The sequence below is a fragment of the Otolemur garnettii genome, unplaced genomic scaffold, assembly GCF_000181295.1.
Source record: "Otolemur garnettii isolate 467f Iridium unplaced genomic scaffold, OtoGar3 scaffold00086, whole genome shotgun sequence".
NCBI lineage: Eukaryota > Metazoa > Chordata > Mammalia > Primates > Galagidae > Otolemur > Otolemur garnettii.
This window is the reverse complement of record NW_003852481.1, coordinates 8,418,651-8,438,399: the sequence shown is the minus strand read 5'-3', so window position 1 is coordinate 8,438,399 and position 19,749 is coordinate 8,418,651. Positions and strand designations below refer to the sequence as shown.

Genomic DNA, 19,749 nt, shown 5'->3' with positions numbered 1-19,749 from the left:
GAAGGAGAAGAGCCTTCCCCTGAAGCGCTGGTCCGCTATTTGTCAATGAGGAGGCACACAGTGGGTGTGGCTGACCCACGGTGAGTATCTGCTCCGCAGCCCCGATTAACATCCGGGCACGGAGTCCTCTTTTTGGAAATTCACTGAGAGAAAAGAGATTTATTAAAAATTGCCACCTAACTTTCACTTCCTACCACTGCACGTGTTTCCTGCCTCGTTGTGTCTCCCAGACGAGATCTAACCCAGCGGCCAAGACAAGCTGACAACTGATAGGATGCCATGCATATATGTGGACAAATAAAATTTTGTGAACAAAAGTCCAAAATCCACAGTCACACCAAATTTCCAACGTCTTTTCCCAAAACAGTCTGGGATGATGTTTCCTGATGTCTTCACCTTGGGGAAATGGACTGAATGCCAGTTCACTCCATTTTTATTCTGTAGTTGATGACTGACAGCATTAAAAATAGGCTTGCCTCTTTTCTGGATATTTTCTTTGCTGAGTAGGGAAGAGAAAGTTGTAGCAAGAATTCTTAGGAGAGTTCAACTAGGGGCAAAGCTTGTTTTCTTATAAATGTCACTTTTCTCTCAGTGAATTTCCAGAAAAGACTCCATGCCTGCTGATTTGCATGTTGTATGTTTCTTGTTCTCAGCCTACCATCAAATAGGCAGCAGGAGAATGTTCTAGCGCCATAGATTGTTTCGGCTGCAAAGGGGTAGAGTCCTGAGTGTCTCTGTTAGTGGAAAGATCTCTTATTTTAAAGTATTCTGTAAAACCTACTGTCGTAGCCTGACAGCCCTGTACCTCCAGTCCTTATCTATCCTATCAGCGCTGATAAGAGTAATTGCATTCTTTCCTTGGTGAATCAGTCGCTACTTCAGGCAGCCATTGTTTTAGTGGATGGCCCATTTTCTCTCGAAACTTGCTGTTCACCTCCGGCTTTGGAAACCTGAACTGGACTGGGGCCAGTATTTCATCTTGGTTTAAAGCTGTTGGTTTTACTTGACTGGCCAGTGAACAATAGTGATCCCCGGTCCTTCGCAGTGAAATGGGAGAGAGTCAAATTCCACACGTTAGGCTTCTGCTTTATTTTAGGATTGGAGAAAGAAATACAAATTTCAGAAAGTTGAAAAATAAAAAGAATTGTACTGAATGTGGCAATGCCATCAGTTTGGGGATATAAGCACTTCAGAGTAAGACTATTAACCAAACTTCTCTGTCTTCTTGTTTCCTATCAGCACGGAAGTCATGGAAGACCTGCAGAAGCTCCTACCTGGCTTTCCTGGAGTCAACCCGCAGGCTCCATTCCTCCAGGTGGCCCCTAACATGAACTTCATGCACAACCTGTTGCCCATGCAAAATTTGCAACCAACAGGGCAGCTTGAGTACAAGGTACCTGGCTGTGGGAGAGGGCTTGCTCCAGAAGAAGCAAACTTAAGCTTCCTTTGAGAGGCTCTGAGGAGCTCCTGAGCTTCCTTTGAGGGCCCTTTCTCAGGATTTAAGGGTTTCCTTATAGAATAGCATGATTTCTCTTGCAAAGCAGCAGCTCAGGTGAGAGGGAAGATTTCTGTACTCTACATCACAGTCAGTGGATCCTCTAATTTCAGTAGATTGAGTTATTGCTCTTTCCCTTCACACTTCCCCCAGTCTCACCTGTCTGTCCTTCCCATTCTAATCCTGGCAGGAGCAGTCTCTACTACAGCCGCCTACCCTGCAGCTACTCAATGGAATGGGCCCCCTCGGCCGGAGGGCATCAGATGGAGGAGCCAACATCCAGCTGCATGCCCAGCAGCTACTGAAGCGCCCACGGGGACCCTCCCCACTTGTCACCATGACACCAGTGAGTAGTAGCACGGAGCCAAATATACTTAGAGGTTTTTGATAGAGGTTGTGAACACAGGGTGTTGGGAATCCAGGTCCTAACTAAATGTCTAAATTTCTTCTTTCTCCACATTTGCGATGCTCAATGTAGTCTCATTTTCCTTAAGCTAAGTAGACTTTTCTAGACTTTATTTTTGGTTAACTTACCTACTTAACCAGATAATTTATATGCCAAACCCTACTCCTGGAGAGCCTTTTCTTTCTTTCTTTCTTTTTTTTATTTCAGATTAATATGCAAGTATAAATGATTAGGTTATAATGTTTGCATTTGTTAGCTAAGATCCCTTTTGTAGTTGTGTCCAGCACCCAGGAGGTGTGCCATGAACCCTAAAAATACAGAATGCTTCACGAATTTGCATGGCGTCCTTACGTAGGGACCACGCCAATCTTCTCTGTATCATTGCAATTTTAGTATATGTGCTGACAAAGGCACCCTGGAGCCTTTTTCTCAGCAAGCCACTTAATGGGTACCCTCATTAAATACACCTGCATTCGCGCCAGCTCCAGGAAAGTAGCAGTGTCCCAACACAGAGCCTTCTCGTAGATAACTTTCCTGCCAGAGGTTGAATTGAACAGTGTTCTCTGGAATGAATTACTTTCTAGACTGCTTTGCAAAACTGTTTCTCACCAACTCGCCTTTGATAAATAGAATCTCTCATTTTTGGTACAACCTGGACCACTTGATTAAATGGCTTTCACACTCTCCGGCCTAGTCAGTTAATGTCAGTTTCATTTTCTTTGCATGACAGTCACATTCAAAGATTTCTTTTTTTTTTGGAGAGTCTCACTATGTTGCCCTTGGTAGAGCGCTGTGGCGTCACAGCTCACAGCAACCTCCAACTCTTGGGCTTAAGCGATTCTCTTGCCTCAGCCTCCCCAGTAGCTGGGACTACAGGCGCCCGCCATAACACCCAGCTATTTTTTGTTGCAGTTGTCGTTGTTGTTCAGCTGCCCCGGTCGGGTTCAAACCCACCTGCTTCAGTGTATGTAGCTGGCACCAAAACCACAGTGCTATGGGTGCTGAGTCCCAGGTTTTTTTTCTTCCCATGGCTCTGTTTTGTTTCTGGTTATTTTTCTGTCATAGGTAATTCATTTGTTCATTCATTCATTCATTCATTCAATCTCCCAGTACCAGAAGATTGGGTACTAACTGCATAGCCCTTATATTTTAAGGCAGTGCTTCTCTGAGGACTTTCTCCATCCCCTTTCAATTCATTATGGATATAATCCTTTGTAAAGCATCTAAAAGTGAATCATTAGAAAAATAAAATTTTTGCAACATGGAAAACACAAGGCTAATTTTAGTCAGTTCAACAGACAAAATTACTCTGTTAAATTGCTATAAATGTTTCTAAAAGCCTACTATTGATTTCTGTACTTACCTTATCATGGCTTGGTAACAAAACAGTTTGTGGACTGGCAGGGATCCATGGGCCACCCTTTTAGTTAACATTGCTGTCTGGAAAACAAAGGCTTTGTACATCGTGCCTCTTGGCATTGTTGACAGGATTGTCTGCGTAATCCTATGAGATTAAATGCCAGAGTTAATAACGTGGACTATTAGGTGACAGAGGTGTTGGGATGGGCAAGATCAGTACACGTTTTGAAGGGTCCTGAACAGGTTTGATAGGAGGTAGGTTCACTTAACTGTGTCTACTGTAACTGTTTTTGTCAAGGTCACTAACAAATTCTTGTTGATAAATCCAGTGGACACTTGTTATCTTTTTGGATGTCCCAACTGTGTTAGTCACTGTTGACCATTTTTTCCCTCTAATTATTTTTTCTCAGCTTCTGTGGCATCCCATCCTCTTTGTACTCCTCCTGTCTCTCTTTTCCAATTTCCTTTTTGCCAGGGTTTTCTCTTAGGCCTGTTCCCAGCTACTTTACTCTCTCTGGATAGCTTGGCACTCCCATAATTTCAGTTACCATCTAATTCTCTAGCCCAGAACATCCTTCTGGGTTCTACACTGGATAAATTTGGTCTATCTCACAAGTATTCAGGATTTAATTCAACATGTCCCAAATGAATTTGTCATCACTCCGTGAAGCCTGTTTGTTCCTCCCTTTAGGTGACAGCAAATGGCACCGTCATTAACCGTTACACACGCAAGGAATGTGGATTTTATCTTTAATTCTTCCCTCTCCTTCTTCACCATACCAGGAGACTTATCCAATGCCTGTGAATTAAATCTCTTTTTTTCCTCCACAGCCTTTTCCTTAACTCACGTCACTGTCACTTGTTGCCTAGGTCAACACAGTGGGCTACTAACTGGCTTCCAGTCTTGCCTCCTGGGCTCTGCCACTGGTCCTTTCATGCCTCAGCTACAGTGAACTACCTTTCTCCAATATAAATCTTACAAGATCATGCTCCTGCTTAAAATCCTTTAGTGATTCACTACTGCCCTTGCTCAAAATAAACTTGGTAGTGTGTTATTCCAGGCCATTTATAACTGGCCACAGCCTTCCTCCCCTGCCCCAGCTACAGCCACTTCTACTGCCTAACCTTGTCCACTCCACCCTTGGAGAACTGTAGCAAAGGATCTAGAAACCACAGCAGCATTCAAACAGTGGAATTTTTCCAAAAGGCTTTTTGCTTTGTAATTATCCATTTTAACAAATGTTCTTTTATAGCATTTGAGGTGTGATATTTGTTCTAGTGCTTGAGGCACAGAGATTGTGTGAGCCACCAGCTTGTCAGTAGCTGGATGCACAGCACCGCGGTCCTCATGCAGATGGGACAGTCACAACAGTCCTGATGCATGCGTTGTGATGGCTCTCATGTCACTTACATGTTTTGGTAGGTGACGATTATCTTAAAGCATTAAATTGCAGCTACACAGTTATATGTTATGTATAAAAATTTATTTTCAAAAATGCATCATGCTTGTCTGGAATTAAGGCATTTAAACTCTGGAAAGAACATTAATATGAAGCAACAGGTCAGTTCCTAGACATTCCAGGTAAACAGTATTCTACTGTATTTTCAGATCCTCAGACACCTGCTGGCCTTCTCTTTTCTCTTAGCCTAGAAACCTCCGACCCCTTTCTCTCTTTGCCTGGCTAGCGCCTGTGTACGCTTCCTGCCCCAGGTTACTTGTTACCTCCTCCAGATGCTTTCCTTAATTCCGAAGCTCCCTTAGTAGAGGACTTCGTCGTGCTATTTTGTAATTACTTCCCCGTATCCTCTACTAGAGTCTAAAATGAGTACAAGTTCTGCACCTCCAAGTTTACATTTTATCCCGTAACGTATTTGTTGGATGAATAAATGGATGAATGAACATGAATTAGGGAAGAAATACCTTTAGCAAGGTTAAAAACAAAAAGCGCATATATAGAAGTTCTCTATAACTCAGGAGTCCTAGGAAAGTTTTGTAAATAAGAAAGTTAACAAAGTTCTACCCGAGTCCAGTTACTAGACTAAGAGACGTCAGAGACTAAGCCGCCACCTTGAGCTTTTCCTTCCTGTCTCTCTCCAGGCAGTGCCAGCAGTTACCCCTGTGGACGAGGAGAGCTCAGATGGGGAGCCAGATCAGGAAGCTGTGCAGAGGTAATGTGACATCTGGCAGTGCTTGCAGAACGTCCTTGGGCAGGCTCCCCCTGCAACCAACGAAAGGTCACCTCTGCCCAAGGAGGTGGTACAGTGCCGCTTCATCATTTGTGTGGTCTCTTTGCTCAAGCCAGATGGCATGTTCCTCCCCACATGGAAGTAACAGAAGACTACCCAGAAAATTTCATTTCTGTAAGCGCCACTGGAAATCCCCTAAGTGACAGCAATAACCATAAGAACTTTTTCTCTCCTCCCTCCTTTCTTCCTTGCCCCCTGCCTTCATATTGCAACTCTGATAGTATTCACAAGGCGCAAAGCCTGCTCCTTCCTGCCAAGAACTGTTTACTGAAAAGGAATTGGCGATTGGGATGACAGTGATCCTAGCGAGTCTGGCCATGGACCTCTGGCATGGACTCTTCCTTTCCAGGAGAATGAATACCTCTTGTACTGTTTGCTGTGTGCTGCTTCTACCCCCCTGTACCAACAAAGAGATATTGAAAAAAAGAATATGGGATTTGGGCCAGGGACAAATGCAAATATCCGTTGTTTGCAAAGCCTTGTTGAGAGGTGCCTAACTCCCAGAGAACGGCAATGACCGTGAGGCGTGCTGTACTGTTCCTTTGGCCTCCGCCCCATTGGCCCTGGTCCTCGCTCCATGCATGCCCCCTTGTGGGAGTTGTCTTTCTTATTTTCTGGGGGAGGGGTTTGACCAGAACCCAGCATGTGTTTTCCCAGAAATACAGGTGTTCTTCAAGATTATATGTTTTTCCTTTGAGGGAAATTGAAATAAAATGGTTTTCATGGGCTCTTGGGGAAACTTTGGGTGTCTTTATGAAATGGATGTGAAACCACTACTGGGTTACTTTTTGGTAAGTTTATGACCACCAGTTACTCTATAGTATATTAACTGATTTTAGCTTACATGGGCAAGTAGTTAAAAATGAAATGAGACCATTTTTTAAGAACCTGGTGGTTGCTGGTCAGTACTCTGCTTCCTGCCCCCAGTAGCTCTGTAAGGGAATTGTTGTGCTGGTCCAATGTGAAAAGAAAACTCTGATGACTAGGGGTGTTGGTGGGTGGGCCAGTTTAGCCAGAGGAAGGAAAATTGTGGCAACTTTTTTTTCCTTGATGCTTTTGTTTCCATAGTTGGCTGATGACAGAGTATGGAAGGTTGTAGATGGGCCCTACTGGGTCATGAAGAAATGAGAGATCAGGAAATTGACTGTCTTCCTACCTTGGTCTTCTTTACTTCTCCAGCTTGTCCTTCTTTCTTCTTTAGAGTAACACTTTAAGGGTATAATGCCCATCACTTGTGATGGAATAGAAAGGAGTGATGGCTCTTTTATTCATGCCCAAGAAGAAGAGCAGTGGTGAAGGAAGTCATCCCTCAGATGAGGGGACTGAGACCTTAGTAATGGTGTCCACTAAGCGGTGGGTCTGAGAGATCTCAGAATGAAAGCCATCTGCTTGTGAACACTTCGGCTGTTGAAACTTTTCTGTTTTCTTGCCTTGTCTTTTTTTCCACCTTTAAATAATTCTAAACATTTCATGTAGTTTTATTTCTTCATCCTTTACAGAATGTTGGTTCCCTGGGGGAAACATCGGTTTTTCCTTCTTGATGATTGAATGATAGTCAGCAAGCACAAGGGCAGGGGTGGTTGTGGAATTCGCTTACCCCAGATGGAAGGATCTATTTTGTGTGACCTCTAGTAAGGAGAGTTTTAAACTGGGGGCCTGTGGGACCAGGAGACACACGTGGAGCCCTTCGGAATGTATCTCCCATGGCTCATCTTTAGGAATGGCCATTAGGGCTCATTTCCTCTGACTTGTAATTTGGAATTTTGGAGGGAAACAAAGAACAAAATTAACGTGTAGAAAAGAAATTCTTCTGTTGGAGGGAATGAAGTGTAAGGTGATCCGTTTTGTGAGCTAGATCTGCTTTCTCTCTTCTCTTCGGTGGCTGCTCTTAGGTTCAAATTTATCTACGTCAGTGTTCAGCCAACTTTTGTTGGCCAGAGAGACACGTTTCCCTTCCATCCAGTCAGGGATCTCTCTGCCATCGAGCCCTTCTGAAGCTCTGGCACTATCTCATTGAATGCTTTGGATTAACTTCTAATGCTTCTTGCAGAGGAATATTCCTGTCTGTCTTTTTTACTATGAAATGTGCTCCTGCTTGTTGCAGGTACTTGGCTAATAGGTCCAAAAGACATACACTGGCCATGACCAACCCTACAGCTGAGATTCCACCGGACCTACAGCGGCAGCTAGGACAGCAGCCTTTCCGTTCCCGGGTCTGGCCTCCTCACCTGGTACCTGATCAGCATCGGTGAGTAGCCACATGAGCTAGGTGAGCTCCTTGAGGCTTACTGAGCAGGCACCCTTCTGACTAGTCTCACAGAGATGGTGACTAGCATCACGGCTTTAAGTAGAAGAGGCCAGCTGTCATCCTGAACTCCGCTCTTCTCAGCTCCTTGCACTAAGCAACGCCCAGGACAAGGTTTTCTGCTGAGCACTACAGCAATATGAGATACAGCAATATGAGATTCCTCTTTCCCGTTACCTGTAGACCTGTCTCTTGTCTGCAGTTGATTTCCATGTTTCCAGATGTTGACTCATAGATAAAATTGAACTTGAAAACTGCAGGCAAGCAAAACTCTCAGAAGGCCAACCTGAAATAGGATTTGTAGCCATACCAATAAACTTGACCTTTAATAATGTACCACCTTCAAAAAAACGATCATTCTGTGTCATGTTACCAGTGAACAACAAACTTGGCTATGGAGGAAGGAACATCCCTTTATGAGTGGTAGAGCAGAGATGCTGCATCCTCTTGAGTGACATGCTTGAGAAGTCGTCCTTTTAACATGCTGATGGCAGAATCTTTTTTCTAGGCCTGTGTTCCATTTATAATTCATTCTCTTGAAGAAATAAAACCAAGCTTAACCTTCCTGACCAGGAAAACTTCACTGAATCCAAGTCAGCCTGGAAGGAGGGAGGGAGGGAGGGAATGGCACTTTGCAAGATTAAGAAGATGATTATCTTCTGGGGATACCTTGATGACTAAAAATCTTAGTTGTCTCCATTCTGAAGCTGTCCCTAAGCTCATGGGCCACATTTTTAAAGCTACCAGCAATTACTAAAGCTTATTTTATTTCAGTCTTTCTGGGAGGACAGTCTTACTTAGGAAGGCTGGCAAGCAGCCGGATTCCAAGGAAATTAGGTTTATGTGTATGTTAGGAAATCTTACAGCCAGCTCAGACCCGCAAGCCTGATACAGTTTTTTTTATTGCAGCTGGTTACTCACTTGGCAGTGATGTAATCAGCAGAGACAGGTGAACTATGAGCAGACCTAGAAATAATTAGTGCCACGCTGGAACTCTGAAAGAAGGAAGATAAACTTTTATAACTGTGAATAGTTTAGTAAAAATGATCTACCAGGAGTAGGAAGAACGATGATTCTCAAATAAAAATCTGATAGCACAGAAAATCTTTTTGTAACGAAAATCTCTGAGGACCTGTATGGTTAGCACACATCACAGAGCATCTTGAGTTCTGATTAGAGAGCTGCCTTCCCGCCCTGTGGATTTCCTGAGATTTCCCGTAATTTTGATCTCTGCCCTTGTCCCTAACAGGCCCTTTATTCCTTCATTTCTCCTTTTCTTCATCTTTTCTTTCCTCCACGGCCTGACGCTTAATTCTTCAGCCCTTGTCAGTGTCTGTTGTTGAGCTTAAGTCCTTTGGGTGTCCTTGTTTAATTCTAGGTATTCCTCAGGAGGTGTTCTCAGGGAGACAGAAGATCAGCACACCTCCAGAGTCAGCCTTTACCACAGACCCTATATCCCATTGATGTTTGTTACTCAGGGAAGACCACCCTAGCCCACAGCTCCATCTGCGCGATACCTACCCTTCCTACAGTCATTGCCAAAGCCTTGACTACCGAAAGTATGTCTGCTGTCTGTTTTTGTGTTTAATGGAATGTTTTGAGGGTTTCCTATGGCCAAGCCAGTTTAAATTTGAAGAAAATGAATGGTTTATGAATGGCAGTTGTGTAAGTTGGGACATTTGTGCAAATTCAGCACGTCTTGATGGCAAAAAATATGCAACACAGGACATTAAAATCAGTCTTTAGGGGAAGAGAGAAGCTTTCCAAGGCCATAAAACATGGAAAATGGGTAGCTTGGATAGGTTATTGAATTCCTTTCATTTTCTGGAGGAGATAATTAAAGAACAGCATAATATCTGTTCTTCTGATGTATACGAGATGAAACACATCATGGAGACAGAAAAAGGTCTTTTCATTCCTGGAAGTATGTAAATTTAAATATAAAAATATTTTAAAAATATAACAAAAGAGAAAACCCCACAAGATGGCTCGGCACCCGTAGCTCAATGAGTAGGGCGCCAGCCACATACACCGAGGCTCGTGGGTTCAAGCCCGGCCGGGACCTGCTAAAAACAGTGACAACTGCAATCAAAAAATAGCCAGGCGTTGTGGCAGGCACCTGTAGTCCCAGCTACTTGGGAGGCTGAGGCAAGGGAATCGCTCAAGCCCAAGGGTTTGAGGTTGCTGTGAGCTGTGATGCCATGGCACTCTACTGAAGGCGACAGCTTGAGACTCTGTCTCAAAAAAGAAAAAAACTTACAAGATGAATTTTATCTTGTGGTGAGGACTCAAGCCCCTGTTTGAAGAGTATAGTGTGGGAGTATCAGCTTAATATAAGGCTGTCTTGAGTTTGAACGTGTTCGCTAATAAAAAACTAAAACCAAGAACAATTGCTTGCAATAACACTATCATTACTATCAGAAGTGTTCCTCTACAGTCACTGTGCTGGACTGACCTGCATATCAGCCTACTTAACAACCTGAGCTTCTAAAAAAGTCATGAAATACCCGGATGGGGGATTATTGCTCTGATGGGAGAGAATGATTTTTGTGCAGAAAGACTGTGCTGACTGCTTGAAGAACACAGCTTTCTGAATCAGAAATGTGTCCATTATCAGAAGATATTGAAAATACAGGAATCCAATTTTAGGGGAAAATAGTGCTTGCTTGCTTTATCTCAAATATCTGAAGTCAAAACAGAAATGAGAAGTTTTTAGGAAGGGCTCCTGAATGCAGCTTTCGTGATCACTGTTTTTGGATTGTGCCCCCCACCAAATCATTTGTGCTTTGTGCTCATTACTGTGCCAAGCTTTAGGTAGGGTCTGAAGCAGAAGTCATCATTAGCAAGGAGACGCTCACAGGCTCTCACCTGCTGCCGGGACTCTCCTTGACAGCTCTGCACAGCCATCAGATTCCTCCTAGTCTCTCCCTGTCTGCATTTGTATTTAAAGTCGCTCCTTAAGCTGCTTCCTTAGCCACCCTGTTCTGCTTCGGCACAACATGAATCACTGGCAAGGTGGTTCATCATTTCACCCAGAGTGCAATGTCATGTCATCTCTGCCCTGGTCATGAAACCCTGATCCTTCCCATCAGCTGTTGGAATGCTGCTTTGGCAGTCCTTTATCTGCTTACCTCAACCTATAAACATCTCTTTCTGATTACATCACAAGCAAAGCTGTTAGCTTCTAACCTTGATGCTGTCTTGCTTATTATTTATCAATAGCTTGTTCTTCCTTTCGTTCTGTAAGAGACTAGCTGAGTTCTGATTGAGTAGTGGGGGCGGGGGTCTTTAAAGGTAATCCACATGATTCTTCTTTCTTTAGGAGGTTGGGTGGTACTGTTGCTCTGAGAAGTTAATCGTCACAGTAGGTAACCTTATTTGTGTTGAGCAGGCACCTAAGATCTGAAGGCCCACATTCCTTAAGAATGTGCTGTCTGCATCCTGGGATCAGAAGTTCCCCGTATTCCTCCTCACCCTACCCTCTACCCTCCATTTTTTAGCACAGAACTTGTGCTGCCTATAGTTTCTCTCTGGTCATACAGAGATTACTGCTCAGGGCAAACTTTGGGTCAAACAGTGAATTTTAGGTTTCTAAAGGCACTGGCTAGAGACACGATTATAAAAGCAAGAGTTTCTGTACAGCCTGGCCCGGGGGATATTGAGAAGCTTTTCTCCCTGGCCTAGTACATTTATAAACACTGGATGTATTTGATCCCAGGAGCTCACCGGGCTTGGAAAGTAAGCCAGCCGAAGGTAAGTGGAGATGGAAGCTGTACACTTGGAGCCCTCTAAAAGAAAGCAGGCTAGGGAATGACCGGCTTCTGGAAGTGGCATGGAAGTGACATAATATGCAGAGCTACACGTACAGCCAGCCGTCTCTGTGTTCGTCTGGAACAGCAGTCCCTGTGTGATTTGGTCACACCCCCTGAGTCCCAGCCCCTAACCTTCTCTTCCCGTGTATTCAGCTCTACCTACAAGGACTCCAACACCCTGCACCTCCCTACGGAGCGTTTCTCCCCCGTGCGCCGGTTCTCAGATGGGGCTGCAAGCATCCAGGCCTTCAAAGCTCACCTGGAAAAAATGGGCAACAACAGCAGCATCAAACAGTTGCAGCAGGTAATGGATGAGATGGCAGGCCTCTGGAGAAGCGTGGGTCACAGAGACAGTATTACAGGAGGACTGGGGTGGCAAACACTCCACCCCTTCACATCAGCTACACTGCAGTTTCATAGGCTGAAACAGTAGAGCTTTCTAACATTCTTTCCTTCTTATGTTCAGCTCTCCAGGAGCAAACTGGCTTCCCCCCATGAAAGGACTAAATTATTCTCCTGTCTGTAGTTTATTGGAAAAAAAATTTTCTAGGCTTGGGTTTCCGTGGGAAGCACCAGGAAGTTTCTTCTAAGCAACCCCGGCCCTCGTGGTTTCGGGCCCTGGGTCTTGTTGGAGCTGGTCCTACATTGTTACCACTTGCTGTATTCTCCGGTTGGTAGGGAGTGGCACTCCCAGAGGAAGGAAACATACCTCCAGGCTTCTCTAAAGGACAAGTTTCCTTTCTGCCTTTCTGATGACCCATCTTCAAGTGGCATGTGCTTTGTACAGGATTTCACAGTGGACACTTTGCCTCATACACAGGCCATCTTTGGTGTTTTCCATTCGTTTAGAGCAGAGTGTGAATATATTTAGTACACAGATACCTCTCTAAATGGTCTAATTGCTCATCAAGGACACTGTTCTTCTCTCATGGCGTTTTCTGCCCACGAGACCTTGGGGCAGATCTGCACCTGCTGTGCTCCCTGCGTGGGGCGGACCTGGCTGCGTCCCATCTGTGTTAACTGCTTTCCCTTCAGGAGTGTGAGCAGCTGCAGAAGATGTACGGGGGGCAGATCGATGAGAGAACCCTGGAGAAGACCCAGCAGCAGCATATGCTATACCAGCAGGAGCAGCACCATCAAATTCTCCAGCAACAAATTCAAGTAGGCCGTCACTCTTTGCTTTCTCCAACCTGTTTGGAGTTTGCTTTCAGGCTGAAATGCCTGTGCACTGTGGAGGAGACCACTCAGGGCAAAGTGGAATTGAGATTTGTGTATGGTTGACATGTTTCAGTGAAGGTAATCAGACCTTTTGGTAAACAACAGAAGCATAAATCGGACAGAGATAGTTCTTTCTGTTCCTTCCCTTCCTGAGAATAGCTCAGAGTAAGCTTTAAGCTGACAGTGATTTTTTTTTTCCTTTCCCCCATCTATGTTTTAGGATTCTATCTGTCCTCCTCAGCCTTCTCCACCTCTTCAGACGGCTTGTGAAAATCAGCCAACCCTTCTTACCCACCAGCTCCAGAGGTAACGAATCATTTTGTGTTATACCTGAGCCACTGTCTCTATAGCGTGGCGTCCTTGGCCTAACTCATATGGGAACTATTAACTGACTTTAGCATTCATCTTACAAGAATCCATTTGAAAAGCAGAGAAGCCGGTTTAAATTCCAGGAGCCTTCCTAAAATCCTGACTTTCTGGGCCACTTCATTTTCTTAGCCCCATGAGAAAAATAATCAGGTATCTCATAGAGGAGGCTGGGCACAGGCCCACAGTGAACTCTGCCTCTTTGGCTGGGAAGTCTGGTCAGACAGGATGTGGAGGCCAGGTACAGTGGCTCACATCTGTAGTCCCACACTTTGGAGGCCAGGGCAGGAGGCCAGTAGTTTGAGACCAACTTGAGCAACACAGCAAGATGTTTTCTCTATAAAATATATAAAAATAGCTGACCATGTTACTATGCATCTGTGGTCCCTGCTACTTGGAAGGCTGAGGCAGGAGGATCATTTAAGCCTTGAAGTCTGAAGTTGCAGTGAGTTATGATCTGCAGTCTAGCCTGGGCAGTAGGGTGAGACCCTGTCTCAATTAAAAAAAAGATAATAATTTTATATATATGAGATGGAAAGGATCAGGGTTTCATGATCAGGGCAGAGATGACATTATATGGTCTCATATATGTGAGAGAGAGAAAGAGACTATGGTGAATGGCTTATATTGTATGTTTTTTTAGAATGGCAGCTTATCAAATTAAAAAAAATAGTCTCTACCTATCGTATTGTGTAGCCATAACTTAACTCCGGATTGTACTGTCACCTCAAGAAGTTTCCTTATCTGTTTTGTTACTTTTAAGGTTAAGGATTCAGCCTTCAAGCCCACCCCCCAACCACCCCAACAACCATCTCTTCAGGCAACCCAGTAATAGTCCTCCCCCCATGACCAGTGCCATGATCCAGTCTCACGGTGAGTGGAGAGGTTCACGTCCAGCACAAGCCACACAGTGACAAGGGTGCTTAGTCTCGAGCACCATGAACCATTTGAAAGGCAGAATAACATCGTATTCGGGGATGTGGGCTCTAGAGCCAGACTGCCTTTCTTTGAAACCTGGGTTCTGCCAGTTTCTTAGCTGTGAAACCCTGGGTAAGGTACCTCTGACTTCTGTAGACCTCAGCTTTCTCCAGTGTAAAATGATGATAATAATGGTACAGATTCATATATGTAAAGCACTTGGAATCATCTCTGGCACAAAACAGTTCTTAATTAAGGTCAACTATTAATATTTTTAACAAACCCCCCTTTAGCTCAACCAAATAGAAAGCTGCTGCCAGAACCTTCTGAATTGTTATGCCTCCATTTGACTGTCCACCACACCTGTGGGACCCTCTCTTATGGATAGATGAGTAACTGTGACTGGTACAAGTTGTCAGCAGCCAGCACTCTGAGCATCTGTTGAGTAACACCAGCCAAGCCAGATCCCTCGTCAGTTTCCCAGGCATCCTTGACAAGAGTTTGAATTGGCTTCTAGACCCTTTCTACTCAAAGTAGGGTCCTCTACTCAACAACACTGGCAGGAAAAGTCAACTCTCAGTCCCATTGCTAAAGCAGAATCTGTGTTTTCACCAGATCTCCAGGCCTTTTGGGTGCACATTCCCGTTTGAGAAGCACAGCCTAGATCCAGGCTATCCAGGGTACAGGCCATGGACCAGCTTTTAGGGGAGCTTATTAGAAATACAGATTCTTAGGAACTTACCCTGATCTACCAAATCAGAATTCTGTGGGTAGGGCCTAGGAATGTTATTTAACAGTTTCTTCAGATTTGTCTCACACACACTGAAGTTTGAGAGCACTGCTCTAGCTAATGTCCGGTTTGAGTGTCCTCAGTGGCTCCCGGTACTTTCAGCTGATAGGTAATCCGAGCACTTGTCACTCTGAGGTTCCTTTCTCTCCAGGTGCTGCGTCTCCTTCGCAGTTTCAAGGCCTGTCCTCCCGCAGCACAATCTTCCATCAGCAGCCTGAAAACTGCTCCCCTCCACCCAGCGTGGCACTAACCTGCTTGGGCCTGCAGCAGCCTACCCAGTCACAGCAGGTGACCATTCAAGTACAAGAGCCTGTTGACATGCTCAGCAACATGCCCTCCGCAGGCTCCACTGGGCGGGGCCTCTCCATCAGCCCCAGTGCCAGTCCGATTCAGATGCAGCACCGTACCAACCTAATGGCCACCTTCAGCTATGGGCACCGGCCCTTGTCCAAGCAGCTGAGCGCTGACAGTGCAGAGGCTCACAGGTAAGACTGACGTCACCCAGCCATCTCTCCAGGTGATCCAGGTGGGAGGAAGCCCCTTAGCAGGGTGAGAAGGAGGGAAGGAGAATGGGTCTGACTATGCTGTATTTTGCCCTTTCTAAAATTCACCAGGATGATGGGTTTGGGATGTACTGTAAGCTATTTATTGACCCAGGATTAAAATGCTAATGAGACAGAGAAGGACGATGGCAAAGCTACCTTCCTATTTGCTTGCAAAGAAGAAAACAGCCTGTTAGAGGAATCTAAAAATGCCGGTTCTCCGTGTCTATTGTTTCAGTTGTCTTTCCCTCTCTGTCACTCTTCTAAGAGATTGTCACCTCTTAGCTCAACTGATGTTTTAAGATAGGCCAAGTTGCTACCTTCATGGTAGAGTTAGATCTGTTACGCACACAGTGCCCTAAGGCCCTTGGAAATTACTGGACACCTGAGTAAGGGGATAAATAGGGCCAGTGCCTACATCCCTTTCTTCCCTGTGGCACTGCAGCTCTCTGGACCAGTGGGTGATCCCTGCTGAGGAAGAGTAGCAGCTATTCCCAGGGGAGTCTAGCACACTTGTTACTCACTCCCTTTTGTGTCTGCAGCTTGAACGTGAATCGGTTCTCCCCTGCTAACTACGACCAGGCGCATTTACACCCCCATCTGTTTTTGGACCAGTCCCGGGGTTCCCCCAGCAGCTACAGCCCTTCAACAGGAGTGGGGTTCCCTCCAACCCAAGCCCTGAAAGTCCCTCCACTTGACCAATTCCCCACCTTCCCTCCCAGTGCACATCAGCAGCCGTCACACTATACCACATCGGCACTACAGCAGGCCCTGCTGTCCCCCACGCCTCCAGACTACACAAGACACCAGCAGGTACCTCACATCCTTCAAGGACTGCTGTCTCCCCGGCATTCGCTCACTGGCCATTCGGACATTCGGCTGCCCCCAGCAGAGTTTGCACAACTCATTAAAAGGCAGCAGCAACAGCGCCAGCAGCAGCAGCAGCAACAGCAACAGCAGCAGCACGATTACCAAGAATTGTTCAGGCACATGAACCAAGGGGACGCGGGGAGTCTGGCTCCCAGTCTTGGGGGACAGAGCATGACAGAGCACCAGGCTTTATCGTATCAAAATGCTGACTCGTATCACCACCATCACACCAGCCCCCAGCATCTGCTACAAATCAGGGCACAAGAATGTATCTCCCAGGTTTCCTCCCCCACCCCGACCCACGGGTACGTTCATCAGCCGACACTGATGCATTCAGAGAGTATGGAAGAGGACTGCTCACGTGAGGGGGCCCAGGATGGCTTTCCAGACAGTAAGAGCTCAAGTACACTGACCAAAGTTTGCCGTGATAGCCCCCTGCTCTTGAGCACTGGTGGACCTGGGGACCCTGAATCTTTGCTAGGAACTGTGAGTCATGCCCAGGAATTGGGGATACATCCCTACGGACATCAGCCGGCTGCTGCATTCAGTAGAAATAAGGTGCCCAGCAGAGGTAAGAGTCTCCTCAGAGTAAGAGTCCTGCGCCCGTCTGCCCTAATTCAGTGGACTCAGTAATGTTATTTTTTTTTTTCAGCTAGTACATTGTGTTCCTAAGAAAAAAAAAGTCCTTTAGGACCTTTTCTTTTGGGGAAAAAGCATGTGGGAACTGGGTATTAGTGGGCAAAGAGTCTTGTTTTCAGAGTAAAGAGCTAGTGACAGCACCAGTCCAGTCAATAAGGTGTGTCATTGATTCTCCCTGTTTATACCAAGGTTTTGTGGGTTCTGGAAATTCTTCACTGTCATCAAAATACCTAACTTTAACAGCTGCAATTTTTAAAAAAATTTAGCCAAATAAGGTTTAGTAGAAATAGTGTTGCCGCAAGAGTCAAAGAACCTTAATTCTGCTCCTGCCTCTCTCGTGAATATAACCCTGTCACTTCAACGCTCTAATTCAGATCTGCTTCATTTGTGAAAATGGAATAGGAGGAATAATGGTCCTTTGCAGAATGTTTGTGAATAGTAAAACATGTACATGTGTTTTCAACACGATTACTATGTGTTTGTGTTTACAAATAATGTTTCTATGAGAGAGAAGCACTTCATAATCTGAAGTATATGGTGTAAATGTATGAATTTGAAGTATTAATATTATTCTGGTCATTTCACCAATGAACTAAATACAGAATACGACTGCATCATAAGGAGGCCCGTGTCATTTCGTTTCGTATCACTTTATAATTAAATGAGTATGCTGATTTTCATTCTGGAAGAGATCAAGATTACTCTCTCTAAGTTATGCTCAGAAAATGTAGTTCTATTAGCATTATAGCGTACATGCTAGACAAAAGCAGGGCTGGTTCCCATCCTATCATCCTAGATCTTACGATTAACCACATTTTACCATCGCCCTCCAAGGAAATAAAAGTGAATTTATCCATAAATGATTTGAGCATTTCTTCCATCCTTCCCTCCCTGGAGCTACCTGCATCTCCTGCCCTGTCCTTGAAAGTGAACGCTCTAAGCTCAGCTCGGAGGGGAGTCAGATTCCACAGCCCAGAACAGTACAGAAGGCCTTGCTCTAAAGTGGTTTCTGTGAAAGAGACTCAGTGACTTCAGGTTGTGCTCATTATGGTGTGATGGGGCCGAGAAACATGGTTGCAGAAAGCACCAGTTAAATCCTGGGCTTTTGTACAGAGGGGAGTCATCCAGCTTCGAGTCGGCCCCAGTCAGATGTGTGTTCACCTGTGCCTGCTGGGTTCTTAGGTGGACGTAGGGTGGGAGCTTTCAGAGCCCGGGCATCTGTGGGACGGTTGACAGAACTGGGGGTGTTTAGGGTTAGAAGGAAAAACTAAGAGGAGCGTCCTCCCTGTCGAATGGAAGAAGGGATTAAATCTTTCTGGATTCATGTTATGGGGCAGAACCAAGATCTGGATAGAAGTGGCAGCAAATTTCAACTTGCTGTGGAAGACCTTTATGAGAACTTTCCAGAACAGGCTGCCTCAGCAGCCTGAGAGTTTCTGTTGTTAGGAGCATTCTAACAAAGGTGAGATGATGACATTGGGGATCTTGGGAAAGATTCCTGTGTGAACGTGTTTCCAGCAGATTAGCGTACTCGTACTTTAGTTGGCATAAAAAAGAAGAGCTAACATTTCTACTGTGCTCTCTGTGTGCCGGCCACCAGATGCTACTCATCTGTAAATTAACCCTCAGAACAACGCTGTAAGCTAATGACTCTTACTCTCCCCATTTACCAACGAGAGAGACAACTGAGGCACAGAGATTAATAACTTGCGCCCAAGGTCAAGAGCTAGTAAGTGGCAGCTGAACCTGAAAGTTGCTCACACTGGCTCCCTGATATTGGCGATTCTTACTCAGCCTGTCCTAGGTGTCCAAGGCACTGGGGAAGGAACCCAGCTGGAGCAGACAGTGCTTTACCCTCCATCCTTCCCCAACCCTAGATTGCTATGGATTTAATTTTTTTTTTTTTTTGAGACAGTGTCTCACTTTGTCACCCTCAGTAGAGTGCTGTGGCATCATAGTTCACAGCAGCCTCAAACTCATGGGCTCAAGCAATCTCCTTGTTTTAGCCTCCCAAGTAGCTCGGACTATAGGCGCCTGCCACAATGCCTAGCTGTTTTTAGAGATGGGGTCTTGCTCAGGGGACCAGCTCAGGCTGGTCTCCAACTCATGAGCAAAAGCAATCCACCTGCCTGGGCCTCCTAGAGTGCTAGGATTATAGGTGCGAGCCACTGTGCCCTGCCTGATTTAAATATTTTTTGTAATATTTTTATGCAAAAACAATTTTCTCCAACTGGGTGTGGTGGCTTGCACCTATAATCCTAACACTTTGAGAGGTCAAGGCAGGAGGATTGCTTGAACCCAGAAGGAGTTCAAGACTACCCTGAGCAAGAACAAGACCTGGTCTCTACAATAAATAAATAAAAATTTTAAAAATGTGTATTTTCCTAATTTCTCTTCACTTTCCCTCCTGTGTGTCTCTTGTGTACAAAAAGGTGGAGAGCATGTATTTCACCATTGTCCCTGATCATCAGAGGAGCCCTCCTTTGGCAGGCTACTGGTCTGTTTAGTACCCACAGTAGGCAGAATGTTGTTGGTACAAGTGCTATGGGAGACAGGAGAGGAGGGAGAGATTACTTCTATTTTTTTTTTTTTTTTTTTAGTCAGAGTCTCACTCTGTTGCCCCTGGCTAGACTCCTGTGGTCTCAGCCTTGCTCACAGCAACCTCAAACTCCTGGGCTGAAGTGATCTTCCTGCCTCAGCCTCCTGAGTAGCTGGGACTACAGGCACCCACCACCATGCTGGGCTGATTTTTCTATTCTTAGTAGAGATGGGCGTCTCCCTT

At 45.2% G+C, this 19,749-nt stretch overlaps 1 protein-coding gene and 1 non-coding gene across 2 annotated transcripts in view; one reads left to right on the top strand and one right to left on the bottom strand.

Moving 5' to 3' along the window:
• SIK3 (SIK family kinase 3) overlaps positions 1-19,749 on the top strand; it is a 250,085-nt gene that overhangs the window by 218,974 nt on the left and 11,362 nt on the right. Inside the window, exons 10-20 of the mRNA XM_023516064.1 lie at positions 5-80; positions 1,240-1,393; positions 1,686-1,841; positions 5,359-5,429; positions 7,612-7,755; positions 11,778-11,928; positions 12,660-12,785; positions 13,063-13,148; positions 13,972-14,081; positions 15,068-15,401; positions 16,001-16,899. Coding sequence (XP_023371832.1) covers positions 5-80; positions 1,240-1,393; positions 1,686-1,841; positions 5,359-5,429; positions 7,612-7,755; positions 11,778-11,928; positions 12,660-12,785; positions 13,063-13,148; positions 13,972-14,081; positions 15,068-15,401; positions 16,001-16,899 — 2,307 coding nt within the window. The remainder of the gene's footprint in view (positions 1-4; positions 81-1,239; positions 1,394-1,685; positions 1,842-5,358; positions 5,430-7,611; positions 7,756-11,777; positions 11,929-12,659; positions 12,786-13,062; positions 13,149-13,971; positions 14,082-15,067; positions 15,402-16,000; positions 16,900-19,749) is intronic.
• Positions 2,212-2,315, bottom strand: LOC111726929. The gene has a single exon (XR_002774591.1). It is a non-coding gene; the product is annotated as a U6 spliceosomal RNA (small nuclear RNA).